The 14,322-nt window shown below is 43.2% G+C and overlaps 1 protein-coding gene across 1 annotated transcript; it reads right to left on the bottom strand.

Moving 5' to 3' along the window:
* Positions 1–7,740: 7,740 nt before the first annotated feature.
* On the bottom strand, positions 7,741–10,850 carry klf17 (Kruppel like factor 17). The gene is made up of 3 exons (XM_060059082.1): positions 10,519–10,850; positions 8,983–10,174; positions 7,741–8,814 (listed from the first exon to the last, which is right to left on the bottom strand). The coding sequence occupies exons 1-3, from the start codon at positions 10,603–10,605 to the stop codon at positions 8,639–8,641; spliced, it is 1,455 nt and encodes a 484-aa protein (XP_059915065.1). The 5' UTR covers positions 10,606–10,850; the 3' UTR covers positions 7,741–8,638.
* Positions 10,851–14,322: the final 3,472 nt, after the last annotated feature.

Below are 14,322 nucleotides of genomic sequence, written 5' to 3'. Positions count from 1 at the left end.
CCATTCTGACACACAGTCACACCAAGGCAAACACGCACGCACAATTGCTTGAACATGTTCCTGAACTACATCTCACCCACACATACACACTCAAACGTACACACACACGCAAACATCTGTCTCTCACATACAGATACACACTCTCTCACACACACACAACACACAAACACACATACAGTCACCATAACATGCACATGCATGTGCCACAATAATACACGATAACAGACTATCAGAGACACACCACACACACTTACACGTACACACACACACACACACACACACACACACAAACGGTCACAATATCACACAAACAAACCATAACACAAAAACACACCACAATAATATGGGTACTATGCCTCTATGTTAAAACCGCCACTGCTCATATCAGTGGTCAACTAAATATTAAAAAATATATGAGGTAATAATATATCCAAACTAACAACAAAAAAATGAAGAAAATATAAATCTGATTATTTATTCTGTGGCAACTCCAATGGGTTTCTATTGGGAGCTGCTAACTCCTGGAAACTATTGAGAGACTCCAAAATCCAGTATTACTGTTAAAAATTGTCTATTGGATCTGACGGAGATGCCTATGAGGATATAGACTCACAATTGCACAATAGCCTCATAACACACACGCACACACACACACACACACACACACATTCATGCAGTTGAATACTAAGGATTCGTGATCTGAAAGTGAACCCATTTTAAAGACAGTAAACATTGTTTTGGTATAGGATACATTTGCTCATCATTTCGGACCTATAGTTTGAACCAGAGCCATTTAGAGAGACGGCATCTCCGTCATCTCCGTCAGGCGGCATCTCTGTCAGATCCAATAGTCAATTTTTAACAGTAATACTGGATTTTGGAGCCTCTCGAGTCTCAATAGTTTCCAGGAGTGACCACTGATATGAGCAGTGGCGGTTTTAACAGAGGCATAGGTAGGCGTCTGCTTGGGGCCCCCATAGGGGGGGCAACAAACCAACCTCAAAAATTAAAGTTTTTTTAGTACAGAAACAAAGTCTGAACGCGAAAAATTCCCTCTGTAAATTATGATATTTCTACTGTAATGTATCAATGCAACAGTCTTTATATTTACTGTTAAATTGCATCCTTTTGTGGGACTACTACGCGTTTCTAAAAAAATTGCCCCTTATATCGTCTTCACCTAAATACCTGCGTTTAAAGGGTGTAACAAGATAAGAACAAAGAAACACAAGAAGAATCCAACCCAACAAGATGACTCATTGACGTGAAATGAAGGAAGAAAATATCTCTGTCAATCAGAGAATCACACGACAGTACAAACATGCTTACCCTTACTCGAGTATTCTGAGGACACTGTACTCATTGGGCCCCCAATTTGCTAAATCAGCCACTAGCTGCTGCTGTCAGTTCACCCGTCAGTTTCCTTCTTTCTTATCTGAAAGTCATATAGAGTACATTAGTTAACAAGATTTTGACGCCATTAGTTATCATGGGATCACTGAAACCACCATGAACTAACGAAATGGTAGAAAACTAATCTAATCTGAATTTTGAAACATTCCTTCACTTCCCTCTCAATATATGAATATCAAAATGGGTTTGCTGTTCGCTATCATCAAAGTGTAAGACAATAATTTGAAATAAAATAATTCAAAGCAATAAAGAGCAAAGTGCTCTATAACCATGCGGTAATGTGAAATAAGCAAACAAGGCAGTTGGCCGTTTACACTGTTACGACCCGGCTCGTTTTAAAAGCCGCAACACGTGATTGGGATGTTAAATGAAATGGATGAGTGACAATGGACAGATTCGGGTCAAAATCGGGGGTTTAATCAACTGAAAAGGGTGCACATGCACACAGAATTACAACAAAAGAAAACTACACAAGGTTAACTAAAACACTGGCTGAAACCACTCAATCACAGCCAGGCAATACAACGATATCAAAACTCTAATTCCCTAAGCAACCACAAAAGGTAAACCAACAAAGAGGCGGACTGATCACTGGTTCACAGCTGTGGACACACACGCTACTTATATGCAGCTGGCTTGATTGGAGACTCCCGATTGGTAGCTTCGATGGGATCCAGGAAGTAGGGAGGGGACCAATCATCGGAAGGGAATCACCCAGCTGGATTTGCATACAGAATCATTGAACATCAAATGCACATTAGACGGCAGCCGTAACAAAACTAAACCTCAAATATTGGCAATTGTTAAAAAACAGCGCGATCATCCAACATATGCATTAAACCATAACCATAACATGCACATGCATGCCTGCCACAATAATACACGATAACAGACTATCAGACACACCACACACACTTACACTTACACACACATAAACGGTCACCATATCACACAAAAATAGTCACTATAACACACAAACACACACAATAATAGCCTCACATTTACACAATAGCCTCATCACACGCATGCACACACACACACACACACACACACACACACACACACACACACACACACACACACACACACACACACACACACACACACACACACACACACACACACATTCGTGCAGTTGAATACTAAGGATTTGTGATCTGAAAGTAAACCCATTTTAAACTAGCTCCGGGTCCACTAGACCCGAACACCCTGTGTGTAATATAAATGTGATGGGGGGTATACAGGGGGGGGTCATTGAAAATGTTTTCTGATTTATGTTCCTCACAGAAAATGAGCCAAAGCCAATGAATCTTAGTTCAAAAAAAATATTATTTGTATCACTTTTATAAAGCTAAAAACTGAAAACGGGTCCCACAGACCCGAACACCTTATAAGGGTTAAATACAGTAAACATTGTTTCGGTATAGGATACATTTGCTAATCATTTCTGACCTAATGTTTGACCCAGAGCCATTTAGAGAGACGCAGCATCTCCGTCAGATCCAATAGATTTTTTTTACATTAATTCCAGATTTTGGAGCCTCTCAATAGTTTCCAGGAGTTAGCAGCTCCCAATAGAAACCCATTGGAGTTGCAACAGAATAGACAGTTTGTGATGCACTTTTAAAAGGGAAGTTGTTTAAATAATCAGATTTATATTTTCTTCTTTTTTTTGTTTTTTTGTTTGGATAGATGATTACCTCACATATTTTTTGTCATTGTAATCTTGGAATATTTAGATGACCACTGATATATGACCAAAATACAAAAAGATTCTTCTCTGTTCAGTAATACTATCTGTACATATCCTGTACATTTCGTGGAAAGACTCCTGTACACTTGTTAGAGCTGCCACAGCAGCTTGAAGGTCCGACGCATGGAAATAATCGGACATGTTTGTTTATTTTCTTGTACTGGCACATGTATGTGACGTAAACGCGTACGCGACGTGAGCAGATCTGAGCAGTGTTTTGCGTCTTGGCAGTGTAGACGGAAACGCTACGGCGGAGCATATTAAACTTTTCCACTCTGGAGGGTGGTTTCAGATGTATGCGTTTTCATGCCCCAAAAACGCTGTCACCGTCTAAACGAAAGACACTTCCGATAAAATATTTTGTCGTTTTTACCCGCAAGCGTCCTCGTGCAAACGGGGCCTTAGTAGATCAATCAACAACTGCATAAATGCTAGGTATAGCCTATCGGAGACTGGCACGCAACCAGTGCACTTGAAAATGAGAGCCTGCAGTATGCCTGGTCGTGTGACATTGTTTAACCATCCATCTACAGTAAATACGATCAGATAGATACATCATTGAACAGAGCGCTCTCTCTCTCTTGTGCTCTCTCTCTCTCTCTCTCACCCTCGCACGCACGTAAACAATCACTTAAACTGGGCAGACTCCCCTGAGTCTGCCCAGTGGCAGACTCAGGGGAGGGGGGGGGGGGGGGGCTCGTGCCTCCATGGTTGAAAAAGTGCCCTCAAGAGTGGCGAATACGAGAGAAAGTGCCTTATAAGCTGCCCTTTACATGTGTAAAAAAATATTGGGTGCCCTCTGGTGCCCCTTCATACAATAAATTATGATGATGAGCCCTCTAGAACAAGAAAATTCGATAACGTGCCTCAATGAGTGCCCTCTTAATGCCCTTACAGTGCCTCCATGGTTGAAAAAGTGCCCTCTAGAGTGGTGAATACGAGAGAAAGTGCCTTATTGGCTTCCCTTTACATGTGAAAAAAACGAATGGGTGTCCTCTGGTGCCCCTTCATACAATGGATTATGGCGATGTGCCCTCTAGAGCAAGAATAAGGCAAACCGAAAAAACATGATGTGGTTAGAAAATGAGGTGCAGACGTTCCACTCCTTGGTAGCTGACGAACGGGGAATGCGAAAGAGGCATTGTTTTAATGTGGCGTCGCTATGACGAACAGTTTCATCGAGTGGTACTGAAATCTGCAATGCATAACGAAGCAAAAAGCAGACTAAGAGTATCCCTCTGTGTTTTGCTGTTTGTGGAATAAATATTGTAAATGTTTTATAGTTCCCTGTGTGGTTTTATCATAGAGGTGTGGTTATAATTTGAATTGTCATATCATTAATTACTTTGATCTGGGTCTCCTTTAATTTAATGCTAATCTTAATCAAGGATGAGGACTATTTCGTCATACATGATGCATCATAGCTTTTTACACGCTGGTTGGGCCCAATGTTGTGCAGAATGTGCCCTATTTATTTTTTCGTCCCTGCCCTTCAAACAGTCTGAGTCCGCGACTGGGGCCCATACATATCTTTACATAAATACCTGCGTTTAAAGGGTGTAACAATATAAGAACGAAGAAACACAAGAAGAATCCGACCCAACAAGATAACTCATTGACGTGAAATGAAGGAAGAAAATAACTCTTTCAATCAGAGAATCACACGACAGTACAAACATGCTTACCCTTAAGGTGCGGCCACACCAGACGCGTATCTCGCGTAATTTTTACGCGAGATACGTGCGTAAAATGTTGCTTGACCATTTTGTGTCAAAAATGGTTGCATACGCGCCATACGCGCCTACGTCACTCGCCTAGATGAGTCCATGTCCATGCAAGTGAACGGAGCGTTCCCTCTTCGTCATAACTATCAAACCAAACATCCTTCACATTCACCGAGCGAACATTACGAAAGTAAAATGCACATTTCTCGCTAAAAATGTTTCCATAAACGCATTTAATGGCGTAACTATGTTACTATTTCCACCCAGAATAAAGATAGTTGTCGGCCGTGGCTGCGCTGGAGTCCGAGGTAGGAAACCCAAACGCCGCCGTGTTTTGGTGATAGAGTTTAGATCGGGTTAGATTAAATAATCTCGGATATAAATAACAATAATCGGGTTAAATAACTTCACATGGTGTGTCTGGTGTGTTTCCAGCATTCGTAGTGTTGATCAGCAGATATATAGTCCGCCAAGACGTTGAGGTTGCTTAGTAACCAGAGACTCTGTCCATGCAAGTGAACGGAGCGTTCCCTCTTCGTCATAACTATCAAACCAAACATCCTTCACATTCACCGAGCGAACATTATGAAAGTAAAATGCACATTTCTCGCTAGAAATGTTTCCATGAAAGCATTTAATGGCGTAACTATGTTACTATTTCCACACAGAATAAAGAAAGATGTCGGCCGTATGCTTCTGTCCAAGCTCACTACTCTCTGCCAGTGACGTCGGGTCAAGCTCAACGCTGATTGGGCAACACGGCTAATCGTCATGCGTATGAGCGTAAAAAGTTCAATTTTTTGAACTCTTGAAATGTACGCGATATACGCGCGTAAAATGTTGCTTATACGCGTATTACGCGCGTAAACCAATGGTTCCCTATGGAAAAAATGGCGATTTCATACGCGGAGTACGCGAGATACGCGTCTGGTGTGGCCGCACCTTTACTCTGAATATTCTGAGGACACTGTACTCATTGGCCCCCCAATTTGCTAAATCCGCCGCTGGCTGCTGCTGTCAGTTTACATGTGAGTTTCTTTCTTTCCTATCTGAAAGTCATAAAGATTACATCAGTTAACCGAGTACGATGCTTTTAGGTATCATGGGATCACTGAAGCCACCATAAACTAAAGAAATGGTAGAACATTTTTTAAACATTCCTTCACTTCCCTCTAAATAAATGATATGTATTAAATTACACTTGTAACTAAGAGAATACATGTGAGTTGTTGATCACATGACGAAATTATTTGTAGGCCGATACATAACGTCATCTTTGGAAAAGACGTTTAACTGAAAAGTGTTTCAATGACCCGGCTCTCCCCTAATTACAAAAACAAAAACATATTGACGTAACTACTCATGTTGTTATGCTATATAGATATTGTGAATCAAAGGATGTATTGACTCGTAATTACAAGAAACCGCAGTTCTGTCTCTATATTTACACTTTCTAATCAGATTCAAATGGAAAAGTCTCCAAAAAACAAGTGACGATCAAGTATTTTGAGCATCGCTTGTCGTAACTCTCTCCCTAAATGGCTCTGGTTTGACCTATAGTAGTTCTGATTGGTGCAGTATAGCAACACATATTATCAAATGTGTTGCTACTGCTTTCAAGTGGCCAACAACCGCACTTGCATGTACTGCCACCGAGGGGCCATGCAGGGTCAATGGGGATTTGCAGTTTACTCGACTTTTAACACTTGACGTATTTTAAAAAATTTAGATCACATAAAAAACATGTTTGAATGATTGGATGGTGTAGAATAAAAAAAAGGCCTTTTTTTTTTTTAACAAAATGGACAATGATATGGTTAGATAAGCCCTGAAATGGGAGCATGCAATGTCGTCACACGCGAACACTAGAGGGCAGCGTTGACCTAACAACGAAAGATGAGACGGGACCTTCCGCCTGTTGGATCCTATGCCACCGTCTCCCTCATCGCTTCATTGAGGATCTGCAGTAGGCTTCCTGGGAACATCGGCCTTACTATAGCACTTCATTGAAGAAATAACTTCAGTTAAGGTTATCTTAATTGATAAAAAACGAAATCTTACTGATTTGCATGCGCGAGGTTTTTTGGAGGTAGCTTTAATATTTGAGTAGGCCTAGTTGACCCGTTAGAATAATTGTAGGTAGGCCTATGTGTGATTATTATGTATGTAGGGACATTTCTATTAAGTTGGTTTGAGAGGTGTGAACATGACAAATATTAATTTATCTATTTATGTAAATTTCAATTCAGCCTGTAGTACTTGATGGTTGGCTAATAATCCAACCCAGTCTCACGGAAATACGTGACACTGTCACGTCATTTAATCTATTCATTCGTGATCTGGGACACGTAATTTGAATTTTTCTCGGGCCAAAAAGCACACATTTCTAACAATATGACAGCTTTTGGCCACCCGTTTCTACTTTCACCTTTGATTCTGAGAAATTGTGACATTCACGGATATATTTAATGCAGGTGCGCTGCTGTAGGCAAACCCCGGCGGCAAAAAAGATAGCTGCTTCATCTCTTCTTTTTAGAATGAGTTTGTGATTTGTGCTTTTTGGCACGAAAAAATTAAATTACGTGTCCCACATCACGGATGAATAGATTAAATGACGTGACGTATTTCCGTGAGACTGGGTTGAATAATCCACATATTTTAATGTTTTCCAATGAGTTAAACGCCAAATAAAATGACATAGGCCTACAAGTGACTTCTTTTCGCAAACGCACACTTTCTCCATTTACCAACCTATTTTCCTTCTTGTTTCCTGACAATATCTGGGACCGAACTTTATTTACCGTTAGGCAAGTGATAAAAATATGAAATAGTCCTCCAAAACACAAAAAGTTGGTTTGAATGTTTTTATTAGTTTTTCAGATAATATTTAGCCCTTTACTACTTCATTTTGGTACAATTTGGTATTGAAAAAAAATACAATAAAATACAAAAGAAGAAAAGTAAACAATTGCACTTTTGAAGTAAATTAAGTCAGAATCTGTCATAATTCTGTTTCAAGTATCCCAGCATAGTTCAACTATTCATTGCAAGGTGTATGATCAAGTAAAAACGGGATCGGAGCCAATTCATTCAAGCATAATTACATGTTCCAATCTTTGACAATAGTTTGGAAAAACGCACTTTCCGGAGAGTTCGGTTTTATTTTACATCATAGGTTTTTGGCGCCATGAGATCACTTTAAACCATAAACTAATTTTTGGATTCCTCCATCCTAAAATGTCTTGGCAATAAACAATATGAAAACATCAACAATTATATTTAAAATAGGCAGTGCTTTATCCGTTTGGACGGATCATCTCATTAAGGCCTAGAAGTCTGACATGGTATGCAGTATACATGGCATCTTACAGGCATTTTTCGATTATATTTTTCCCTCTATAAAATCCCTGACCTGATATAAGTAAGCGAGCATCAAAGTTACATAAACATGTAATGTAAACATACTCAAATATTACATATGTACAACAAAACGCTTGGGTCCTGCCCAAATTTAGTGTTCGATTTCTTGAGGCCTAACCCATAAGGCATTCGCCCGCCACTCATAACTTATTCATGCTACACTGACGGTCTTAATTAACTAATTTGTCTTTAAAAGTACATAATTACGACAGTCGAAAACGCTGTGGTTCAACCCGGACGGAAGGGGTGGACTAGGAGCCAATCAGTCGATTGGAACGCATTCCAACTGTTACCGCGTTCCAATTGGTCCGAAATGTGTTCCTTTTCTTTACATGTGCCGCTTCATGTGGAGCGCGAGGTGGTCGGAGCGCGAGAAGGCCCTCTCGCAGAGGTGACACTGGAACGGTCGGTGGCCCGTGTGCTTCCGGAAATGACGCGTGAGTTCGTCGGATCTGGCGAACTTCCATCCGCAGCCGTCCCAGTTGCAATGGTACGGTTTTTCTCCTATAGAGCAAAGAAGAAGAAACATATTTAGTCATATGTTACGTAAAGGCATACAACTCTAAGGACTACACGACGACACCAAATGCAACATCGAGGTCATCGAGGCCCTTGATGTACGTGTTTGGCGGGGCCTATGACGTACAGACGGGTACGGTGCCAGTGACGTACCTGTGTGAGTTCTCATGTGGGCCTTGAGGTGCGAGCTCTTCGTGTACGTCTTCCCACAGCCCGGGTACTCGCAGTTGTGCGTCGCCGCGCGTTTCCGGGCCCACGACCTTCGCCCGCGCTTCTGCTTCATGCCCGCCGCGTCGTCCTGCACGTAGAACTCCAGCAGAGGAGAGGAGGGTGGCGTGAGCACCATACCGTGAATGGTGGAAGGAAGCTGCGCGCGCATAGGATCCCTGTACAGGCCGTACTGTCCGTTGAACTGTGCCGGCGGCGCGCCGTCGTGCGCGTAATGGTGCGCTTGTGGTGGATACGGCGCGTTGGCGTACGGTGACAAGCGCGGCTGGTTGTGGCTATGGTGATGGTGGTGGGGGTGGAGGTGCTGGTGGGAATGCGCGCCAAGCACCGTGCTCATCCCCCCCATGTGGCACACTTTCCTCCCCAGCTGCTGCATCGAATGCGGCGGGGGAGCGAAACCACCCGGACACTGCGCAGGCACCGGCGCGGTGGTTTGATGGCGCGTGAGAGTCGCGGGGTGCATCGCGGGGCGCATCTGCTGGCCGTGGTCGTACAAAGGCCGCATGAAGTCCCCGCCAGAAGAAGATGATGAGGAAGCCATCATACAAGAATGCTCCTGCGCCTCTGTTTTGATTTTGTATCCAAGCGGTGGGGATAGCGTCGCTTGAGAGTTTACCGGGTTGAACACGCGCAGCTCCGTGAACTCCTGCCTGTCTATCGGTTTGGAGGCGGAAGAGTCCCCTAGGCTCTCACCACCGGGATAGTTGATCTCCGGCGTGAGGAGCTCTGCCATCAGGCTGCGCACGGGGTCGGTGCCCGGTTCGGAGAAGCTCGTGCTGGTGCCGTGGTAGTCGGGGGACCGGTGTTGTGAAGGGGCGTCGCAGGTCTCGTGCGCTGAGTTCCCGCTGCAGCTCTCGGGCGACTCCGGGAGGAAATACGAGGAGCTCTGCTGCTGTGGGGGCGAGCACGAGCTGTCACTCATGGGCTGGCGGACACTCTCAGTGCCGATGGTGTTGGAGAGGATGAACTCGAGGTCCAGGTACTTCCCCAGCTCGTCCTCGTCCCGGGTGGAGGCGGTGAGTGGAGGGGACTCGATGATGCTGAACTCTACCTCGATGTGCGGGGTCACGTCCCCAGCACCTGTGGCGCGCTTCTCCGTGGGGGACACCTTCCAAAGCTGTAGGATAAAAATACGCGACCACGGTCAACATCCACCCCGTTGCATCATTCAACCGACACATTTCATTGCGCTTCAAATGACGCGCATTTACTGCATTGCTATGATGTTCAACATTACATTGAATTGACGTCTACAAGAACTCGATTAACTTTTTTCAAAATATATATACATAAATATATATCTATACGTTCTGCATTTGTTAGGTGATGTATAGGTATATATATATATATATATATATATATATATATATATATACATACACATCACCTAACAAATACAGAACGTGTTATGCTCCTTCCTCCCAGTCCGTCCGAAAGCTCATCACCATGCAGCCTACTTACGTTGACAATCTCCGACTGCTTTTCGTCCATCGACTGCAAGTTGAGGAAAGAAGCGGCGGAGAGCACCACGGCTTCCGCGACTGCCATTCTGCCTCTTCAGCGACAAGTAGGACAACAGACACTAAACAATGAGGATGTTTTTGAAGCGGTAGACACACACCAGTATCGCCACTTATATGTCCATTGATCGGTGTGTGCGACCACGCCAGTAAGGCACAAATGTGAAGGACGTCAGTAGAGCAGAGTAGAGCCTGAGTTTACTTTATATGGCCACAGCCAATGGGGGCGTGGCTGTCCTGACACACCTGCTGCCCCTTCGACCAATCAGACGCAGCCCTGTGAGGACAGAGAAACAGCAGTTCCGAAACCAGAATACTTATGTTAGTAAAATCGTCCAATTTAAAGTAGCCCCATGTTGGCTAGTAAATAATAGCAGATGTGCTCTGCTTTAACGGATTGTTTAATGTTGAAGCGTAAAATATAAATTATTATTATTATTATTAGGCCTATTATTATTATTATTATTATTATTATTATTATCATATAAACCACTACCTTTCTTTATTTATCTTGGATAAATGACAGGTGGAGGCCGGTTTCATGAGTGTGTGAATGATGTATTATCTCACACTGCCCTGTTTTAGGCCTGAGAACTATCCGTAGCCCTTGGCGGCTGAGGGGCGACAGGCAGCCCGGGCCGGAATGGAGGCCGGGAGGGACAATCGTTTTAAAATTTGTTCGAGAGCAACCCCAAAATTATAACGTTTTATTACAGAGGAACAATGGGATTTTCCCTTGTGGGTAGAAATGTTTGATCGCAGGTTGAATGATTAAAATAAAAAAAACAATGCCTTTATTTGTTTTATAGGCCTACTTTAATAAGACAATTAATCAACAGTATTGAAACTGTTTATTTTCCACCCAAAAGGTCGCTTTATAAATAAAATGTGATTGAATGAGAATAAAATGTCATATTTATTTTGTTGGTAGGCTATTATAGATGAATTCCAAAAATATCAGCGAATAGTTTCACCCATCTCAACTCAAGCAAAACCAAAACGTATCTCCCAGCTTCGTTATCATGGGACTTAATCTGCATTTACTAATCATTCATTTGTCCCCGAGTCGATCCGCGGTGTCCAAACACCGAGGTGTGAATGGGGCCGCGGATCGGCGTGGCCATCGAAACAACCTGTTAATCCGGACGCAAACAAAAGCGAGAATTCTTAATGATCTTTACCAAACATGACTCATATTGCTATGGTAATGCTCAGGTAGGGAAGGGAGGGAGAGGGGGGGGGGGGGGGGGGGGTGGACGTCGCCAATCTGTCAGTGAAGGTGAAGTCTCATTAAGGCCCGCGGCTTGACGTGTTGAGTGTGTATTTATTAGTAGTAGGCCTACTTAATGTCGCATCGTTTCTGATTGTCTGTGAGAAAAAAGGCCCCTTGTCCCCCTCCCCCTAAATAAATATAAATACTAACACATGCAAATTAATGAACAAATGAATAATTCAAGAAAAACATCAATTTATGTGCGGTCGGGCCTTTACGTCCCGTACCCACGGTGTCCCGGGCGGTTGTGAGCTTGACGGAGCAGAGACAGGTTTTTATACGCGTTATTTTTAAACGGGCCCACCCAAATCAGTGTGCAGGAGCCAAGGGGAATTGAGTCAGCTTCCTGCTGCACGAGGAAATACTGCGCGCGTGCTTCCTCTCCCGATGCTCCGAGCGCGCGCAGGCAGCGTGGCCTCTCTGCCCCCCCATAAACTGAAACGATCCAGGCTTAGAAAAACACGGCGCTAACATTTGACATTATTGCCTTATAAAATACACCCTATTCACGAGTAGCCCCTTATGACTCACATATTACCACTTTGTACATTGAGTTGAAATAAGAATTGTCTAGGTAGCTTTTATTATAAAAGCCTTTATTTGTGGTTATTGTATTTGTTTAATATTAACATTTTAAACAATAAAAAAAAGCCAGCTAAGCATTTTGCCTTTGGTATAGATGTGTGCGGTCTAGTGATGTGTTCATTTTAACTCATATTTGGCACAGACATACACACACAGACACACACACAAGCAACAAAGCTGAGGACTGCAGATACATTTTGAAACGAATAAGCGAGGAAATACTGCCAGAGGAAAGTAATTAACAAATGAAGAAGTATAGATACAACTGAACAACCGTTCAGTGAATGGGCCTAGGCCTGTTTGTGATATAGTCAGTAACGCTGTCTATCTGATGATATGTTTTGAGTTGCTATATCACCTTTTCAACAGGTCAACCAATTTATAGGTCTGAGAATTCTTGTAACCAAAATGGATAGACAGTTCATTGCACCAAACTGAATACTTTTAGACATGTCAGCAATCTGTCATGACCCCATATGCATTTCAGGCTAACATCATTTATATACTGTATTTTATGTGACGTGTCAACACATTTAGATACAATTCCAAATAAATAAATGAAATAATTAATCATTTAATTAATTAACTAAGTGTTTTAATGACTGCTGCTCATTGTCTTGTTGCAATTGGAAAGGAAAAATTAACTATTGTTTTGAATTGAAGAAATAATAAAAAAGAATCCCCCAAATAATAGGGGCCTGCCAACTTCTGATGTTCATGGTGAGCGGTGACTCAGGGGCCAACACGGCGAGGAACCCACCTCAAGCACACTGAATCTGTCCTTCGTCAGACAAGCCCATGCTGGCTAACTGGTTTAGTGGCATTCAGCCAGGCTACTGAGGCTATTAGCAGCTAGCTGTTAGCCTAATGAGATCAGGATCATAGGTGGTGAGCAGTCTACCGCCCAACATGCTGGGGTGGCCTGGTGTGTGTGTGTGTTTAAACAGGCTAAACGATAGAGAGGGAGAGAGAGAGAGAGAGAGAGAGAGAGAGAGAGAGAGAGAGAGAGAGAAGGATGGTGAAGAGGAGAATGATGAGAGAAAAAGATAAGAGGGAATACAAGAAAAGAGAGAGGGGGATGAGAGAGGAGAAGATAGGGGATGACAGAGAGACAGACCGAGCGAGCGAGTGAGAGAGAGGGACAATAATACTTAATAATAGTATAACTAGCAGTAGTAATTCTCAGTAAAACAGAGCTTCAGGATCCACCACTGGCCCTGTGACTAATGAGGGGACGTTTTACACCCCAGTATCAGATGAGTTCAACAACAAACAAGCCAATATGAACCCAAACAACCACCATGTATATACCAAGTGATTTGCATTATGCAAATAGTTGCGGCCAATTCCGCCGCAATTATCCAGAAATAATAAAAAAGAATCCCCCAAATAATAGGGGCCCGCCAACTTCTGATGTTCATGGTGAGCGGTGACTCAGGGGCCAACACGGCGAGGAACCCACCTCAAGCACACTGAATCTGTCCTTCGTCAGACAAGCCCATGCTGGCTAACTGGTTTAGTGGCATTCAGCCAGGCTACTGAGGCTATTAGCAGCTAGCTGTTAGCCTAATGAGATCAGGATCATAGGTGGTGAGCAGTCTACCGCCCAACATGCTGGGATGGCCTGGTGTGTGTGTGTGTTTAAACGGGCTAAACGTCACATAGGTTTTCAGTCAATGTTTGTGAACGAGCTTGAAGCTACTTAGCTAGGAAGAGCCACTGAGAGATAGAGAGGGAGAGCGAGAGAGAGAGAGAGAGAGAGAGAGAGAGAGAGAGAGAGAGAGAGAGAGAGAGAGAGAGAGAGAGAGAGAGATAGAGAGGGAGAGCAAGAGAGGGAGAGCAAGAGAGGGAGAGCGAGAGCGAGAGCGAGAGCGAGAGAGAGAGAGA

Source organism: Gadus macrocephalus, chromosome 8, assembly GCF_031168955.1.
Source record: "Gadus macrocephalus chromosome 8, ASM3116895v1".
NCBI classification, from domain to species: Eukaryota; Metazoa; Chordata; class Actinopteri; order Gadiformes; family Gadidae; genus Gadus; species Gadus macrocephalus.
This window is presented reverse-complemented; position numbering and strand designations above follow the sequence as displayed.